General features: G+C 46.0%; 1 protein-coding gene across 12 annotated transcripts in view; it reads left to right on the top strand.

The window, feature by feature from the left end:
* Window positions 1–19,423, top strand: part of LOC131488856 (multiple epidermal growth factor-like domains protein 6) — a 61,909-nt gene extending 42,486 nt beyond the window's left edge. For 7 of the 12 annotated variants that reach the window (XM_058690720.1, XM_058690750.1, XM_058690727.1 and 4 more), the window contains 8 exons: window positions 260–342; window positions 3,096–3,256; window positions 3,375–3,540; window positions 5,909–6,024; window positions 6,826–6,944; window positions 10,329–10,458; window positions 17,411–17,548; window positions 18,913–19,423. In XM_058690720.1, coding sequence (XP_058546703.1) covers window positions 260–342; window positions 3,096–3,256; window positions 3,375–3,540; window positions 5,909–6,024; window positions 6,826–6,944; window positions 10,329–10,458; window positions 17,411–17,548; window positions 18,913–19,161 — 1,162 coding nt within the window. In that variant the 3' untranslated portion in view covers window positions 19,162–19,423. Of the gene's footprint in view, window positions 1–259; window positions 343–3,095; window positions 3,257–3,374; window positions 3,541–5,908; window positions 6,025–6,825; window positions 6,945–10,328; window positions 10,459–17,410; window positions 17,549–18,912 lie in introns of those variants that run through there. The other 5 variants (XM_058690748.1, XR_009250307.1, XM_058690751.1 and 2 more) reach the window with 5 other exon arrangements.
* Window positions 19,424–19,728: the final 305 nt, after the last annotated feature.

Here is a 19,728-nt window from a genome sequence, read left to right as displayed (position 1 = left end):
GAGCAGGGGAGGAGCAGAGAGAAAGGGAAACACAGAATCCGAAGCAGGTTCCAGGCTCTGAGTTGTCGGCACAGAGCCCAAGGCAGGGCTCGAAAGCATAAGCCATGAGATCATAACCTGAGCCAAAGTTGGATGCTTAACCAACTGAACCACACAGGTTCCCCAAGAACACGTTCTTAAGCTGACCTGTGATATTCATCACTGGCACTCCTGGTCCATGTGAGCCCTGTGCCACCTGAGTATGGGTTCTTCTTTCCAGCCTTCTGTCCTATGAAGAACTCAGTCCGTGGGGCTCTAGGGAAGGAGCTGATTCCAAGGAGAAAGTCATTACCTGGAGCACAGGTACCACACCTATACACAGCAACTCCCCTTCTCTTCTTCACCTGCCCTCCACCCTCACCTGCACCCCAGGTACACCCTGGGGAACATCTCACATTTCTATAGCACTGACAGCTTATAAGACACTTCATGCTTTCCATCTGATCCTCACAATGGCATGTGAGTGGATGTTTTCAGGTGTTGTACAATCCCTATTTAATGACAAAGAGATTGAGACTCAAGGAAATCCCCCGAGATCCCCAAGTGACAAGGGCTAGAGAGTAGGTGCTTCTGGGCTTGAATGAAGGGCTCTCTAATCTTTGCTGTGCTGGTCAAGAGTTCTTGGGAACCCAAGGGCAATTCTCCAATCTCACGGCCAGCTTGCTCTAGCTCACCACAGGGGCAAAAATGAAGTTTGTTCTACAGAATCCCTTTACAGGATCACTCATCTGCCCCTGTCAGTTCCTCTTCTCGCCTGAAGAACAGGATATTGCCTTGGTTCTCAGGAGGACCTAGAGGGGCCACACTTTCTTCCCAACCTCACTTGGCCCCCAGTACCTACTGTGAGGAGGAAGTGCGTGCAGAGGGGCATGGAGAGGAGGCTCTGCCAACACCCATTCTGCTTGAGAATAACAACTGGACTGCCTCACTTCAGACATCAAAGGGACAAAGGAAAAGCCCAACCTCACTTGGCCCCCAGTACCTACTGTGAGGAGGAAGTGCGTGCAGAGGGGCATGGAGAGGAGGCTCTGCCAACTACCCATTCTGCTTGAGAATAACAACTGGACTGCCTCACTTCAGACATCAAAGGGACAAAGGAAAAGCCCTGTAAGCTCTCCTTGATGTGGGTTCACACAGCTTAGAATCTACCTCCATTTGTCCCTAACTACAGTGTTGCAGAGACCCCAGGAAGTACATTGAGTGCACAAGGACCTGGAGGAGGCAGTGAAGTGAGTGGTTATAAAACACAGTCATGGGACCAGACCAGCACTGGAGTCTTGCTAACTTTGAACCTGAACACAGGTCCACACCACACACCCCTCCTCACACCACACGTCCACACATCCACAAGCATCCACACATATACACATTGCATACACACACACACACACACACACACACACACACACACACACACTGTCCAAGGCAGGCCTAGCTCTGTGCAGTCCTGACTATGACTCTGCCTAGGGCTCAGAGGCTGGTTATCTCTTTCCTAGTGATAGATCTGGACAGTGAGGACAGTACCTCCCTGATGCAGGCAGAGGGAACTGACTGAGTGCAGGACAAATCTACCCTTCCCACCTCGGATCACCCCTCAGGGGTGATCAGCAGGGTGGGCTGTGAAAAGTGTGTATAATGTGGACACGGGGAAGGGTACACAGAGTCAGGGATAAAAACCAGGATTTTAACCCTCAAAGGAAGTCTCAATTCAGGCTCAGGGCTGAGGGCGGGGGGCTCATTGCTGAGATCTCCCACAGGAGGAGGTGTTGGCACAAGGCTCTTTTGGTAAAAGGACTGGCCTCTAGGGGAGGGTGAAGTGCCCCTACATAGTGGGGGGTGTGATGGGTGCACAGAGAGAAGAAGCTTGATGGTGTAAGAGGTCTGGAAAGCTGCCTTCCCACTGCCTTCCAACCTGAGTGGCTGGTAACTCAAGGGACAGACCTACCCAGGCTGCAGAGAGGAAAGGAAGACAAAGTTGGCCATATAGGGGCCGGGCTTACATTTGTTGCCCAGAACAAGAACTCCCACATCACTTTGCCAGCATGAATGGGGCTACCTTTCTCCCCTCACGCACCCACCAGGCCTGGGAAAGAGCAGTGTATGGCCTGGCAGTGGATACTCACTCAGCTTCACATTCCACTCTTGCAGGCCACTCTCTGAGCAAGCCCCAGACCATCATGGCCACCTCTGTTCCTTCTTCCTTCTTTCTTCTTCTTCCTTCTTCCTTCAAAACCCAACTCTATGGGGGAAAGTCTGTCAGAAAGCGTCCTCTTCACTAACATGTGCCTTAGCAGAGCAGAGTGGGCTTGAGGGAGAAGGAGGTCAAGGGGCTTAAGACCCTTGGCAAGGGGACATTCCTGCAGGGTGTGAGAGAACCATGATGGGGCCCAGCAACCTCAGTGGAGCTGTCTGGTTTACTCCCCTGGGCTCAGCTCGGGTCACACTCCAGCCAGAAGCCTACACCACACTCCACACCTCAGCTAGATGAGTACTTAGTGACCCTCTGCTGTCTGCCGGGTACTGTGGGACACCTGGAGCTAAACAGGAGTCCACAGAGCAGTGGGGACAGGTGGGGTAAGTGCTGTCAAAGGGGAGCACAAGGTTCTTAAGAAGACATGGGGACAGTGAGATGAGTTCAAGTGGAGGGAAGGGACAAAGGTTACTTAGCCAGATGTAGCCTGGGCGACCCAGCAAACAGCCTCCTCAAGGAGCTGCTGGCTTGTCAAGGCCAGTGAGACCCACCGTCAACAAAACAGGGAGGCAGTGCCCAACACCCAACTCTGGTGTGACGCCAAGCCAGACGGACAGAGGCTGCAGGACCCCCTCTCTGTCACACTCACACTGAAGTTCTCTCCACAGCCACTGCCACCTCCTGCATGGGAAGGTCTCCTGCCTCCTTGCTTGCCTTTCCTCCCAGCGCTAACCCTCCCCCCGTGCAGGCTTCCTCTGTTCTCACTTGTCGGTGCTGGAAGGAAGGAGGGAAGCTGTACAGCCACTCTGGACACTCCCACCTCTGGCTCCATCGCACAGCCTCACTCTAAGCCTCCTTCCTGCAGGAGAACCACTCCCCTTGAAGACCCTGGAGGACTTCAGTGTCCGCACTCTCTATGACAAGCTCGAGGACCAGAGCCTACACGTGGCAGCCCAGCTGAGCAAGCACAGGAGCGAGGCACTGGCCTTCTATAGGGGTGCCAGCCAGCAGCTCCAGGGGCTCAAGGTCCGCCACAACTCCCCAACAGCCAAGCTACCCTCATCCCTACCAGCCCAGAGAACAGGGGCCCCACTCACCCACTTCTGGAAATTGCTAAAGACTGACACAGCCCTGGTTCTTCCAGGACTTTCTCCAACACCTCAGCACAACTGAGTGGCAAGCTCTGGACAAGGGTGGAGACCCAGAGATGGAGGCCACAGCTGCCACCAGGACAGACACTGAGCAGAGTGTGGAATCATGGGGCCACCACACTGCAAGTCTACCTAGGGAGCCCTGGCAGCATCCTCTAGGTGAGAGGCAGGTGCCCAGGGATGGGACAATGATGGCAGATGGAAAGTCATAATATTAACTCTGACTTTGTATAGCACCTAAGTGTGCATTTCACATTTGTCATCTCACTTGACGTTCAGCACCCCTGTGTCATAACTGGACAGCATCTTCTGACCACAGAAGATGGTCCTGGGCCCAGGGAGCGGTGTGATTTGCCAGAGGAGAAGGAGACTCATATAACACATGGCAGAGTGATGTCTGCCCAGCTTTCCTGTCGGCCACATCCACCACTGTGTTTTAGGGCTGGCCTTGTGTAGGATATCAGGGTAACAAGGGCCCTAAGGCTTTTGAGAGTCTCCCTAGTTTATACCTTTAGTTCTATTTTTCTAAAGGGCATAAGTAACACATGCTCCCCACAAAAGTTCCATCAGTACAAAAAAGTAAGCAATGGGAAGCTAAAGTCCACTTGAACCCAAATCTCAGCAGCCTCACAGGTCTGTGGGTGAGTATTCATTTGCTCTTCTGTGGACCCCGTGGAAGCCCCTTCCATGACAGCCCATACTCTGAAATACTCCTGCCACTCGCAAGAGTCTAAACTCTTGTAAAGCCTTCTTCCTTTAGGACCTGGGTGTTGAGCTTCACTGCAAAGAAGCATGTGTTCAGTTCCCACCTGGACTCTGAGTCCCCAGGCAGGGCTTGTGACAGGACAGGAACGGGGTGTGGAGGGACATCCATGGGCCTCACTACCTGCTCTGACTTAGAACCACACTCAGAAATCTGAGAGCCCAAAACTGAGCATCATCCTGGGTGGATCTAGCAGATGGCAGCTCTGGGCGTGTGGTCTCTAAGCTACCCCTGAATGGCCCTGATGTCTCTATGTTTGGGCTACTGACTAAAACAGAGCTCTGGCTGCCACAGTGGGTGACCCTGGCTCCATGTTAGAAGTGGTCAGTGCTGTTGCCCCTTTGCTCCTGGCTCCTCTCCCTCCCTGTGAGTGCCCAGTGGATGCCAGTCTAGGTAAGAAGGGGGCTACCAGGCTGCTTTCTGCAAGGCTATATCACTTGTTTACTTTTTCCATGATGGCAGCCCTAGAATAAGAGGGCCATCTGCCCTCAATGGCCCTAGGGGAGAGGAGTTGGGGAGCAGGTCAAACAGACACTAGCACCCCTCCCTGGTGTGCTTGCTGCATGTGTGGTCTATGAGACCCTGGGGATGGAGAATGTTATTAAGAGCTTTCCTTGACCTTCTCTGAAACCATTCCCTCTTCTTAAACTTCTGGGCTGGGATATCTGGCCAACTGATCATGAGAAGGAGAAAGACAAAATCTGAAATTTGCCTGGGACTAAGCTGTAAAAACTCCATGTCCCAAAGATACTCTCCACAGGCACTGATAGGAGCTGAATGCAGGAGTTAGCTATTGCTAACTGGAGGCAGAGGCTTCCATTATTTCTTGATTTCTTGAGGAACACTTTTTTCTAAAAAATTATGTGATGTAAGTTTAGCAAATTAGAAAGAAGAAAGCAATTAAATAACACTTTTGCAAAACTACCCTGTAGCCCATCAGGCTCCCTGTGGGTGGCTATTTCAGCAAGTCAGAGTGAAGTTCTTGGAGACTGCTGGCTGTGAGCTCCAACACAGCATGGGGCTTGGCAGTGGGTGTCCTGAGTGCCCAGGGGATACACAAGCAAAACACAGTACTTAGAAGTGTTCAAGCAGTCAGAAGTAACAGAGTAGATATGGTGATAAAAGATACGTATACCTTTGAACATTTCTGAATATAAAATCAACACATGGTACATCTTAAACTTACACAGTGTTATGTTAATGATATCTCAATAAAGCTAGAAAACCAAAAAAAAAGAAAAAAAGATGTATAAGAAGGGAAGAGATTATGTATAAAAATTTAACTACTCACACATAAAAAACCACAATATGGGGCGCCTGGGTGGCGCAGTCGGTTAAGCGTCCGACTTCAGCCAGGTCACGATCTCGCAGTCCGTGAGTTCGAGCCCCGCGTCAGGCTCTGGGCTGATGGCTCGGAGCCTGGAGCCTGTTTCCGATTCTGTGTCTCCCTCTCTCTCTGCCCCTCCCCCGTTCATGCTATGTGTCTCTCTGTCACAAAAATAAAAAAAAAATAAAAAAAAATAAAAAACCACAATGTGTCTTTCAAGGTTCAATCTGCATATAGTTAGCACATTGGAGAGATTGCCTGAAGGAAGGAGAGAGATGCAGGCAGGCTCTGGGATGAAAGGTAGAAGGAATAAAAAGGCAAGAGGCTCCCATAAAAGGCTTCAGAACTGAGAAAAATCAAGGAAGTGTGAGGTGGGGAGTCTGTGGTTAGACGAGATGATTGTGTCTCAGGCTACTCTCTGTGTTCTCCTTCCCCAGGCCGCACGCCCAGTGTCACACCCCTGGGCTTTCAGCTGGAACTTGACAGAGTGATTGTGGCACTGGCATCAGCACTTTCTCACGCACACGGGCAACCAGCTGGGGCCAACAGAAAGGTGAAAGCTCCCCAGGGCACTAGAGTGCACCTGCATATTCAGACAGCTTCAGTGTCACCCTGACCTCGTGGAGACTCATTTGGCATACACGCGTGCACACAAACACACACACACGTGCACATTCACACACACACAAAACACCGTTCACATACACAAACATGCATGCACACATCACACATGCGCACATTCATACTTACACACTCGCGCACACACACACATGCGCAGACACCACACACACATATGCGCTTAGGCCTCACACTCTTCAGGTGGCTCTGCACTCTGCTAGAAAAGCAAAGTGTGCTGCCTGTGCTCCTAGGTTAACCCCTGTCTTCAGCTATTTATCTCCACCAAGGTATGTGTCAGGGACAATCTCCCCAGTCCCTTGTTGATCTGGCCTCTTACACAGAGCTCAAAAGGGAAGCACGATTCATGCATCCTACACTGAGAGCGGTATGTCAAATGGAAGAAAGACTCAAAGGGCCTCTGTTCAGGAGTCTCTGGCTGGCACACCCCAGTGCAATAGGGCAGAATCCATCACAGCGACATGTGTTCCCAAGGCACCTGTAGGGATGTAGAAAAGAGAGACCATGATACATATCAGGTCTTATTTGCCACTGAGCAGACACTTGGGGCCCCCAAGAGCACTAGGCAGTCAGTGGCCTGGCCACACCAAGAAACAGAATCCCAAGTTCAGATCAGTGCAGGTGCCCATATTGGTTCAGCAATGATGCCCTTGTCCATTACTGTTCTTTACTGAGCCCAGAACTGAAGGAAAGTTACAGGATTATCTGTTTTTCCAAGGCCTCTGTTCAGGTTGGTGAACAGCCTCTTCGCACCTACCAACAAAACCCTCAACTGGCAAGTAACATGTCCCTGCAGCCACAGCCTCCACCACCGGATGAGGAGAACCAAAGTACAAGGTGGGGACAGGCATCAGCACCAAAGCTTACACACAGCAGCTATATTCTTTGGGTGTGGCCCTTAGCTCCTAGTACTGAGAATCTTGTCTTCCATAACCAACACCTGATTTAAAGCTTAACCCACTCAAATCCAGCTGAAGGCTTCAGGATGCTCTGCCCAAGTAATTTCCCCTATTGTCCCAGCTACTTTGGTTTACCAAGAGGTCACTGATTTAACTCATCAGAACTCATGTCATTTACTGGGTTTGTTCCCACCCATGGGGATGAGGTCACATTCACTCTGGCTGACCCTAGACTTTATAACCCCATCCCACCTCCTTCCAATGCTCCTTCTTCTGATATATCGTCTCTTCTGGGGTGTAGCCATGTGGGCTTGTGTTCTTCCTCCAAGTTGACCAAGAGGCTAAGATGGATTTATTTGCTTGTGTAGACTTGATTTCTCTCCGTGCATTTAGATTTATGGTCTGTTCCTCCCTTCATCCCCTTTTAATTATCATAAGTGGTAGTAGTCATATTGAATGCTTTGAATATCCTGGTGCTAAGGTAAGCACTTTATCTGCTAAGTTAATCCTCACAATAACCCTGTGAAGTAGATACTATTGCTAGCTCCATTTTACCTTTATTTTTTTAGGTTTATTTTGAGAGAGAGAGAGAGAGAGAGAGAGAGAGAGAGAAAGGAGAGAGAGAGAGGTGGGGGAGGGGCAGAGAGAGAAGGAGAGAGGATCCCAAGCATGCTCCACACTGCCAGTGCAGAACCCAATACCAGGCTCAAACTCACCAACTATGAAATCAAGACCTGAGCCAAAATCAAGAGTCAGTCACTTAATCCAGGCACCCCTAGCTCCATTTTAAAGATGAGAGAACCAGGTTTCAGAAAGGCTAAGCTTTATGATAGAGCTGGGATATCAGTGCAAGGGATCTGAGTCTCAGAGCCCACCCTGCACTAACCTCCCCGTTAATCCTTCCACCAAAGCTATGACAGTCTTTCCTCCCAGAAACTTCTCTTCCATTGATTTCCTTATTTAGGTTGCCTAGAAAACTTACATAAATGAAGTATCTTGCAGGCAAGGGGAGAGGAATCTTGACTCTCCTGCTAAAGTCATGGGGCCTGGGTTCCTAGAGGATCAGGGACTACAGAAAGAAGGATCACACAAAGGCAAGTTAGTGTAGGGACCAAGGGCTGCCCCTGGCCCAAGATAGGCCACTCTGGCATGAAAATCATTTTGAGTTAGAAGCAATCAAAATCCAGCAGACTCAGGAAAAACTCTTTTTCTCCCCCTCTACTGCCTAAAAGAATTTAGGTAGAGGACCTGCTCCAGGAAAATAGCTGTCACCATAGATAACTACATGTAATATGTACATGTAGTACATAGTATTGTAATATGAATGAGGTATGGTGGACAGGGAAGAACCTAGCAAGGCCTGTTTGATCAAAACCTTCTATGTCTCATTGTTTCTGTGGGCCCAGCAACCATCTGTTTACCAAACATTTATTCTCATTCTCCCTGTGAATTTCTTTCTTTCCCTTTGAAGTCTCAGACCCCTACCCTTTCTCCTTAGTTTAGGATGACACATACACCTCATTTTCCCTGTGTTTGGAATCTCATGTCTGTGTGGATTCTCTGTACATGTGAAACTAAATTTGATTTTCTCCTGTTAATCTGTCTCATGTCAATTTGATTTAGTCCAGCTAGAAGGACCTTGAAGGGCAGAGGAAATTCTTCCTCCCCAACATTTATAATCCAGAGACCTAGATTCTAGACTGGGCTCTTCCCTGAAAGTAGTGTCTATTTATTTATTTATTTGTCTTCACACCCAGGGCAGAACCCAACATGGAGCCTGAACTCACAACCCTGAGATTAAGACCTGAGCTGAGATCAAGAGTTGGATGCTTAACTGACTGAGCCACCCAGGCTTTCCAGCCAGTGTCATGACCTACAACCTGAGGATAATTTCACTCAACAGATATTTATTGCTGTCTTTGATACAGAGCTGAAGGAGTCAGGAAGAACAAGTGATTGTAATAAAAGGCTAAAGAGGTTTAAAGACATCTGCAAGGATCAGGAAAGGTTTTTGTGATGGTAGTATTCTTTGAAATAGGCTTTAAAATAAGGGTAGGGTCCTAACTGGCAGAGGCATTGAGGAAGGGTGTTCCTGGAGGAGAACAGTGTTGACAAAAACATGGAGGTGAGAAAGCTCAGATATGGCTCATGAACTGCAACCAGTCCCAGAGGCCTAAAGGCTCACTGAAGATAGTCCACCCCTCTCATATCAAGGGACAGAAACTGAGATTGAAAATTGAGTTTCCCAAAGGGAGTCTGAAGAGTATAGCAGTGTACTGACCAGGATCCCAACAGGAAACAAGTACCTTCTAGATGAAAAATTTGAGAGAAATGTAATAAAGGAGGACATATAAAGGTGTGGGCAGATACATGTTACCACAAAGGCTAACACAGTTCCCTGGAGCAAGCAGAACTGGGCCAACATCTCCCTGTCCCGGGCCTGAAGGGTGAGGGCACAAAGCAGTTACTGGGCCACAGAAGGAACACCAGTTAGGGAGGCCTTAACAGACACAGCTCTCACAGGGCACAACCAGCCTGATATAGGGAAAGAAAAAAATTCCTTTCTTCTACCCATCTTAGGTTCTTGGCTAGGGCCCAGTAAATTAGACTAACAAAAGATGAGCATTAACATGCACATGGCACATACACATGAAAGCACTCAGTGAAGAGTAAAGGAAGGAAGGGTGTTAAGAACTTGGGCTTACACAGCATCTTAATAAAATAACAGTAAATTTTTAGAGAGGCTACAAGACAAAATAAATGGTCTTTGAGTTTCTTGGGTGTCAAATTGTCAGAAGGTAAATATATGGAAGAACCAGTGGTGGATAAGGGCTAGTTTTAGCAAGGTTTTTGTGTAAATTCCTGTGGTGCCAATTCCAGGCTGATAAACATCTAGAGTTACCTTGGTGATTAACCCCTGCCCTTCCTAGAGAAGGGAGCAGGAGGGCATCTTTAAAATGTATGTCCTGCTTTTAGTAAAATAGGGTAAGGGCAGAGATCTTTCCTTATATCTGTTTCTTCTCAATTGCCTTCAGCTCAAAATAATCAATATGCCAAGTTGGCATATTTCTGGGTGACATATTCTGTACCTGTCACTGAGAAGTCACTCACCTGCTGAGGCAGGGACAGCTGTGTGGGTGCAGCTTCAGGGAATCTATGCATCTGTCAGTTTCTCTGTCACGTCAATAATCTCATTCTTCTCTAATCCCAGACTCCTCAGGGAGGAGTTAAGAGTGGCCAATGTCTTCTTTTTTTCTGGTTGGTAAGATGTACTATTGGGCAGCAGAGGCCTAAAGGGGTGTCTCTCATTCCCTTTTCCCAGCTCTCAGCAGGACCTGGGACCTGGACAGCTTCCCCAGTGTGCTGCCAAAGGAGGAGGCACCGAGAGCCCAGGCTCTAGGTTGTGGATCATCGGGGCTGGACACAGGCATGGAGCCTTTCCTGAGATGCAGGTAGGATCCTGGCTCTGTGACCAAGGTCCTCTTCACCTTGGGGAGTGTTATGGGCCACCATCTCCTCCAACCTCTCATTGTCACCTCCAAGGATTCTGAGCTGTCCAATTGTCCCATCTTTCAACCCTGCTTGTTACCTACACACTGTAGGTGTAGGTGATTCTGGGGCCCAGAAATCAAATACAGGGGTGGAGAAAATATGAGTAGAAGTGATACTTTGTGGAAAAAGAAATTAGGATTAAAGAATACTGGCCAAGAAAATCACTCACTAAGTGTTCACTGATTGTCCATGTAGGGGAGGAAATCATTTTTTTTTTTTAATTTTTTTAACGTTTTATTTATTTTTGAGACAGAGAGAGACAGAGCATGAACGGGGGAGGGGCAGAGAGAGAGGGAGACACAGAATCGGAAGTAGGCTCCAGGCTCTGAGCCATCAGCCCAGAGCCCGACGCGGGGCTCGAACTCATGGACCGCAAGATCGTGACCTGAGCTGAAGTCGGCCGCTTAACCGACTGAGCCACCCAGGCGCCCCAGGAAATCATTTTTATATGTCTTTCAAGACTCTTCTAGCTGGACTAAAAATTAAATTGACATGAGACAGATTAACAGGAAAAAATCAAATTTGATTTCGTATGTATGGGGAATCTACACAGACCTCAGATTCTAAAGTCAGTCAGACAAAATGAGGTATGTCCTGAACTAAGAAGAAGGTAAGAAATTCAATTCACAGGAAGATGAAAAAGAGTAAATGTTCAGTCAATAAATGTTTACTGGGTCATCCAGAAACAATAGGACATAGAGAGGACTTTGATTAAACAGGCCTTGCGCCATTCCTCCTTGTCTACCACACCTGGCTCATATTACAATGTAGTTTTCTATGGTGACATCACTCTTCCTGGAGCAGGTCCTCTATCTAAATTATTTTAGGTGGTTGTGGAAGAAGGTCAAGTCCTTTGAGCCTTGACTATTTTAAACTTGGCATAATCTGCATGCCAACATGGCCTGTCTTGGCAGGGGAGGGGTGCTGTCCCAGGCCCCTGCATCTATAATATTCACAAGGGCAAGAGGTAGGATCCTGTGAAGGTTTAAAAGAATCTTCAAAACAATGGTAAAAAATCCCAAATGAAAGTAATAATAGTTATGATCACATAATAATATAAAACAGGAGTCTAGGTAAAAATTTACCATCAACAGATACTTTTGCTCTATGAGGAAAAAATGTGTAAATGACCCTAAGAGAAAGGAAATACAGACATATAAAATTATATGAAAAATGTTCAAAGAATCAGAGAAATAGCAGTTAAACTAGATGCCCTTTTTTATCTACCTAAAACATTTAACTAAAGTATTAATTGTGAGAATGAAGGAGATAGTCACTCCCACATCCAGCTGGTTGAGGATAAAAAGTTAAAACCTTCCTGGAAAACAATCCATCAATTTGTGTCAAAAGTCTCTAAAATATTCATTCCATTTGACTCAATATCTCCAATCCTAAGAATCTCTCTAAGGGGAAAAATTTTTAGATACAGGCAAACATGAGGAAACAAGGACATTGAAATTTTTTATATGAGGGTTATAGAGCTCTGGTAGAGCTCTGTCATAAAATATTAATGTCGTTATAAAAAATAAGGTTATAGAGAATTTTCAATGTTATTAAGGTAAAAGATGAAGATAGAGAATTGCACATGTAACATGATTTCATATGTGAGTATATATGTTGTTAAAAAGACACATGGGAAACAGAGAGCCATAAAAGCAGGAGTAAAACTATCTTGGGGGGAGAGAGAGAGAGAGAGAGAAACTGAAATGTGAAGGCCTGAAATGTAAGAATGATTACTGAGTATCAGTCAGCTCTTGCTGCAGGACCAACAACACAAATTCCCAGCAGTGGATGTCTGGGGGCTCAGTTGATCTGGTCTGGGCCAACCCTGCAGTTCTGGGTCTTGGCAAGGTGTCTGCATTTCACCTGAGTTCCAGCTCCAGACTGGGCTTGCTTGAGACTCTGGGAGCAACTGTGCATCCAAAGTCTCTCCTCCTCCTCCCAGAGCCAGCAGGCTAGTCTGGACATGTCCTTCTTAAGGTGTTGGCAGAATCACAAAAGGCCTCTTGAGTCCCAGGCTCAAAACTAGCATCAGGTGACTTCTGCCTATCTTAATGGCCAAAGGAAGTCAGATGGTGGAGCTCAGCTTCAAGCTGTGAGAAAAAAGCCCACCCACTGTGGGAGGGCACTGCAGAAGAGCATGGCAATGGGCCCAGGCCCAAAGGGTGCGAAGAAGTAGAGCCTTCGATGCAGTCCACCTCAGTGGGTTATCATGATATTAATGTACTTGTTTATATATTTAAATTCTTTTAATGTTTGTTTATTTCTGAGAGAGAGAGAGAGACAGAACACAAGTTGGGGAGGGGCACAGAGAGAGGGGGAGACACAGAATCCAAAGCAGGCTCCCGGCTCCACGCTGTCAGCACAGAGCCCTACACGGGGCATGAACCCATGAACCATGAGATCATGACCTGAGCCGAAGTTGGACTCTGAACAGAATGAGCCACCCAGGTGCCCCTGTTTATATATTTAAATGTTATATTTACTAATATTCTACACTGAACCAGGGATACCTTTTACAATGAGAAAAACAAAAGTTGGGAGATTTTTTTGTTCTGGCATATTTTTGTCTTTTATTTCCTTTTTTACTATTTAAATTCAAGTTAGTTAACATATAGTGTATTAATATTAGTTTTAGGAGAACTCAGTGATTCATCACTTACATATAACACCCAGTGCTTGTCCCAAGAAATGCCCTCCTTAATGCCCATCACTCATTTAGCCCAACCCCCTACAAAACTCCCCTCCAGCAACCTTTGGTTTGTTCTCTGTATTTAAGAGTCTCTTTTGGTTTGCTTCCCTCTCTGCTTTTATCTTATTTTTCCTTCCCTTCCCCTATGTTCATCTGTTGTGTTTTGTAATTCCACATTTTTTTTTTCAACTTTTTTTTTTTTTTTTTTTTTTTTTATTTTTGGGACAGAGAGAGACAGAGCATGAACGGGGGAGGGGCAGAGAGAGAGGGAGACACAGAATCGGAAACAGGCTCCAGGCTCCGAGCCATCAGCCCAGAGCCTGACGCGGGGCTCGAACTCACGGACCACGAGATCGTGACCTGGCTGAAGTCGGACGCTTAACCGACTGCGCCACCCAAGCGCCCCTGTAATTCCACATTTGAGTGAAATCATATGATATTTGTCTTTCTCTGATGGACTTATTTCACTTGGCATAACATACTCTAGTTCCATCCACATTGTTGTAAATGGCAAGATTTCATTCTTTTTGATTGCTGAGTAATATTCCATTGTATAGATATAGATATAGATGATATAGATAGATATAGATATAGATATAGATATAGATAGATATGCTACATCTTCTTTATCCATTCATCAGTAAATGGACATTCAAGATCTTTCCATAATTTGGCTATTGTTGATAGTGCTACTATAAACACTGGGGTACATGTGCCCCTTCGAATCTGTATTTTTGTATCCTTTGGGCAAATACCTACTAGTGCAATTGCTGGGTTATAGGGTAGGTCTATTTTTAACCTTTTGAGGAAACTCCATACTGTTTTCCAGAGTGGCTTCACCAGTTTTCATTCCTACCAATGGTGCAAAAGTGTTCCCCTTTTTCCACATCCTTGCCAACATCGGTTGTTTCCTGAATTGTTAATTTTAGCCATTCTGGCAGGTGTGAGGTGGTATCTCAGTGTGGTTTTGATTTGTATTTCCCTGATGATGAGTTATGTTGAGCATCTTTTCATGTGTCTGTTTGCCATCTGGATGTCCTCTTTGGAAAAGTGTCTATTCATGTCTTCTGCCCATTTCTTCACTGAATTATTTGTTTTTGGGGTGTTGAGTTTAATAAATTCTTATAGATTTTGGATACTAACACTTTATCCAATATGTCATTTGCAAATATATTTTTCATTTCTTTTTAACCAAAAGGTACTAGGGCTGATCTGGTAGTAATGGGAATGGAAGTGGGAAAGAAGCCTATGAAACATAGTGTTTTGTACATAGAGTATTCTCAGAAACTCCAGTTTCTGCTCAGTCACTTAAAACAAGGGACACCAGTATAGAGGCATAGCAAATCCTCTAAATTTCACTGGAACTCTTTCCTCATACAACCCAGCGTGGGGACAGACTGGGAAATTCTTTCTACTGAAGGACATTTTTTTCCTTTCCTTATTCATAAAGTGAAATAGCAGATATTGTGACAGTCCATGACACAATGGAACTATATGACATGGGAAACCATTGGTATCCAAAATGGATAGTAATGATTTTACCCTTCATCCCCATGCACTAAGCCATGATTAATTTTCTCTCTGCCAAATACACAAGGAGTCACATCAGTGCCCAAGAGGGGCAGACAGAAAGCATGTTATTTGTTGCGGTCTTCCTGTGAGCCAGGCCTGTGCTGGTCACTTTCACACACCAATGTGAACCTCACAGCAGCCTTCTGAGACAGACCTACTGATTCTTCAGCTGTGGAAACTGAACCTCAGAGAGGAAGGTAACTTTGTTCAAGAGAGTTTCAAATCCCATTCTGTCCACATCAGAAACTTGTGCTTTTTCTTCTGTATCATCCTGCCTGACCTGATTCAGAAACATAAATGAGGCAAGGGAAGGAGATCCCCATCTTTTTCAACCAGCATTTATGGGAGACAGGCTGAGTGTGAGGGAGCTGGGGATCCACAGACATGACAAACCCAAACCTCTGCTCAAGGAACTGACAGTTCAGGAAGGCATTTTGGTGTCCAATAAGATGGCAAAATGAACACACAATACAGACACTTGCAAAGATGTATAGGCAAAAAGCACCATCTATTAATGGATTTTGCTAGGCAACATTTGAAATTTCTACCTCTGTATTTCTTCATTTCTCCTTTATGTTTGCTATCTATTTTCCCTATCATTTATGTATCCCAATCTGACTTCCAGGTGATTTCCTCACAAGTTTCTACAAACTCACTACAACTGGGTCTACATGTAAGCTATCAATCACATTGTCATTCTCTTCATATGTTTTCATTTCTAGATTTACTTTTCTCTAAAATGTTCCTGGGCTTGCTTTATGGATTCTATTCTTTATTTTGTCTTCCTTCACATGCTTATATGGCAGTCATGCTCAGATCTCACTGTTATGTCCAGTTTCTTGGGGGTATTTTTATCAGGTCAGCTGTTTCTTGTGCCATTGGATTACCTACCTTTTCACTGACAAGTCATCTTCAGGGGAATTTTCCTCTGTGCAGGCCTCCCTGTGGGGCAACTGTGATTATCTCCACTTACATACTATGGGGTTTGTTTCTTCCAGTTCTCTTGGGAGGTCAGCTTCCTAATATCTCTCTCTCTCTCTCTCTCTCTCTCTCTCTCGCTCTCACTCTTGCTCTCTTTCTCTCTCATCTGGCATCCTAATAGTGTGCTTAGCCTTATGGTTCCAATTTCTTCACATCAAACCTGTTCCAACCTCAACCTTGAGCAACAAGCCTGTTCAGCAATGGGCCATGTGCTCAGGTAAGATGCAGGTTTTTAATTTAAATTCAGAGAATAGAGAGCCACTTCCTGAGTCCAGACTTTACTCAGGCAACCGGAGACCAGTTCCCACCATAAATTGCCTCATGACCTCAACACCTCCCCAAAGTAGTAGTTAAAACCTTAGTATTTAAGGAAAAATACCCACATGCTACATGCAGGAAGGTAAAAGGGGAAGATAACAGGCTGACCAAGTCAGATCTCCTTTTGTTTTTATTATTTTGTTTTTTTAAGTTTATTAATTTATTTATTTGGGGGATGGGGAGGGAGAGCATGAGCAGGGGAGGGGCAGAGACAGAGGGAGAGAGAGAATCCCAAGAAGGCTCTGTGCTGTCAGCACAGAGCCCAATGTGGGCTGATCCCACGAATCATGAGATTATGACAGAGCTGAAATCAAGAGTCTGATGCTTACTGACTGAACCACCAAGGCACCCTAAAGTCAATTCTCCTTTTGAAGACATTTTCCACAATTCATTCTTTCAACAATTTTCTTTAACATCTCATTGGCCAAAATGTGGTCATATGGTAATCTCAATCTACAGGAGAGTCTGAAATAAACTGTTTTTCAGCAGGGCTGACACTTCCAACAAATTGAATTCTATTAATAAGAAAGTCTCTGCCATCATAGCTGAGAATAGCACACAGGGCCCATTGTGTACTACTGTCTCTAGCTCCCACATTACCTCCATTTCTCCAGCATCATCTCCTTCCACTTTTCCAAACAAATTCCATGCTACCACCAAACTTAACTTTTACTACTTCCCATAGCAACCTTCCCACAGCAACCCACAGGTAATACTCATCACTCATAATACTTTTTTTTAGGTCCACCATTCTTGATAGACTGTAAACCCCATGGAAGTTCACTAATGGAATTATAGGACTAATCATTGGCTTGACACATACTGAATGATCAATAAAGTTTTCTTTACTTATGAGTGGATGGTCAGATGGACGGACTGACTGATGGATGAATGTTCCCTGTTCTCTCTCATATCTCTGTTTTCATACATGCTATTCCCTTTGCCTAGCATGCCCTTCTTCCATTGTCTACCCAGCTAATTCCTGTTAATTGATAACAATTAGCTGAAATGTGCCCTCTTTAACAAAGTTCTCCCTGGTCATACCTACCTGGATTAGGCATCCTGCTTTTTGCTCCTGTGCCCCCCCCCCACCATAGCCTTTATTATACTGGATTGTACACCTGAGTTTACTTGCCTTTACCTCTGAGCTCTTTGAGAGCAGACCTGACTTCAACTCTGTATGTCTGGTGCTAATCCCATTGCCTGTCATGGAACAGGAGCTCAATTGATTTGCAATGAAATTAGAATAAAAGTGAAAGTAATGAAGACCATGTGTCTCTTGTTTCTAGAGGAAGATATGCCAGGTGGAAAACACTTTGGATGAGCTGAATGAGGAGTTCTTCCAGCTCACTGCTCAAGCCCTAGAACTTCAGAAGGAAAAGGACAAACCAGGTCATCTTCCCCCAAGTGAAGGCAATACATTTGTGGTAAGCCCAGCAGACTACCACCTCAGCTCCTGAGATGTCCACAGATAGCTGGGTCTCACGTGTGGGGCCTACAGAGTCACAGGACCCCATAGAAGGGGTTGGGACCAGAAAGTCCACCAACCAAAGTTTGGTTTTGCCTGTTTGGTTTGGCACATACTTCCTAGAGACAGGGAGGACCTCTCAATCAGCTTGGGCTTGCAGGTCTCTAAGTAAATTGATGGCCCGGAAAGACTGAGGAAGAGTATGAAAAGGAAGCAATAGAAATAGCTGTTTAGATGTAGCTAACTAGTAGTACATGGTTCTGGAACAAGGACTTTTCCATGATATTCATCTGTCATCTAGATTGTTCCCCCATCCTAATTTGAGTCTCTGGAGGTATCAACATAGGAAAGGTTGGAGGGGACAAAGACAAGAGACAAAAGGGAATAATTCAGTTGTATCTGCACTGAGCTCAATACAACTCTATTCACCAAAGCAGACAGCCAGTTTGTGGGCCCTAGTTTGCTACTTGGAGATTCTTAATACTGTATTAAAATATCATTTCATTTGACCTGAGTTTTTTGGCATACTCTTAACTTTTGCACCAAGCCAATGCCTCCTTCATCTCACCCCAATCCCCGCCTTGCTGAATTGTTAAACACAGGCAGTGCCCTGGGTGGTGGAGGAGCAGGCAGAGATACCTCCTCTCACCAGGTTTCCCAGAGTGGGCATCTGTGCCAGAATACCTGTGTCTCTGGGGAATCCCCTCTTCACAACCAGAAAGGTCTCTGGGAGTGAGGGCCCAAGAGGGCCTTCTCTGAGATTTTCCAAAAAAAAAAGTCACACTAACCTGTGGGGTCTCTAAGCAGCCACCCTCTACTTCAGATAGGAAGCTGTGACATCAGTTCCACTGTGGAAGGACCATGCATAGGGACCTATCACTGACTGCACTGAGGGGCTCAAATGATTCGGTGAGGATAAAGTAACATGGTAACTTCAAGCTTGAAAAGACACTATATAAATATCTCTAGTATTAAGGAAGGAAAAAACAGGATGAGCTGAGGGGCTATAAAATACAGCAATATTTAATTATTCAATAATTATTCCAAATTATTAACCATGATGATTGTGTAATGATATAATTAGTTGTTGTGCCTTAATGTAGCAACATAAACTCAGGGAACACTATGTCTTTGTTAGTTAATTGTGAAGTCAGTCCCTGGAGGTAAGTTGTTGGCATCTTCCCAAGTATTTGGATGGGTGCTAATGCCTAGAGACTGTCAGAGGGACGAGAGTCATGCCAAGATCATGTGGTGGATACAGGAAAGAGTGAACTTAGAACTCTCAGGGGCCACATTTCCTTTTCCTGTTTGTGTCCTTTTCAGGAGTTTCCCAGCATCTTCCCTTATGTGTGGCAAGAAGACAGACCCTACCCACCAGAGGTAGGTGACCCAGATGGAGAGAATCTGGGGACCTGGGCCCTGAAGAGAGAGGAGGCCCTGATGCTGAGAGTGAGAAGAGCCCACCTGGCTCAGAGGATTGAAGACCTGGAGTGGGAGCTGTCCCTGCTCCTCCAGGTGGCAGATGGCAGTGTGTATACAGGAGGGAGCTGGCCCAGCCTGGGGAGATGCTGAGTCACACAGGATGCTGCAGTGGCCATCTGTAGGAGTGCCTTCTCCACGGAGAACACAACTGGGTTAATCCATTCACTCCTGGTAGGAAGGAGTGGGTGTCTCAGGGGCCAACGGGGCCTGGAACATGTGCTCAGTTTTATGACATGCTTCTTTTGGGCAACACCCAAATTTCTTTCAGAGCCTGGACCTTGGCTTGTGCTGATTTCTGTCTGCTATCCTTTGGAGTGAGGGAAAATAAAATCATACAAGTCAAGAAAATTGACATGTGTTCCCATCACTGAGTCTGTCCTCACTCTCTTTTCAGGGCACTGGCCACTGGGTGCTGTGATCCAGGCTGAATGCCCCCAACAGCTTCACTGGGGCACCTGGCTTCAAGGGTGAGAAGCACTTGGGGTGGGGACCATGAGACCCTACGTGCAGCCACAGCACAGACCTTCCACGCTGATCCTCCATCACTGCCAACTCCTCATGGGGATCCCCAGTGGGCCACATTCCCTGCCTGGTTCTGGTGACCTCCTGGAGCACGTAGAGACAGGCGAGGATGTGCTGGCAATTCCCAGCCTCCTG

The sequence above is a fragment of the Neofelis nebulosa genome, chromosome 1 (genome assembly GCF_028018385.1).
Source record: "Neofelis nebulosa isolate mNeoNeb1 chromosome 1, mNeoNeb1.pri, whole genome shotgun sequence".
In the NCBI taxonomy this organism is placed as follows: domain Eukaryota; kingdom Metazoa; phylum Chordata; class Mammalia; order Carnivora; family Felidae; genus Neofelis; species Neofelis nebulosa.
The sequence above is the reverse complement of the archived record's forward strand: the minus strand, read 5'-3'. Positions and strand labels throughout refer to the sequence as shown.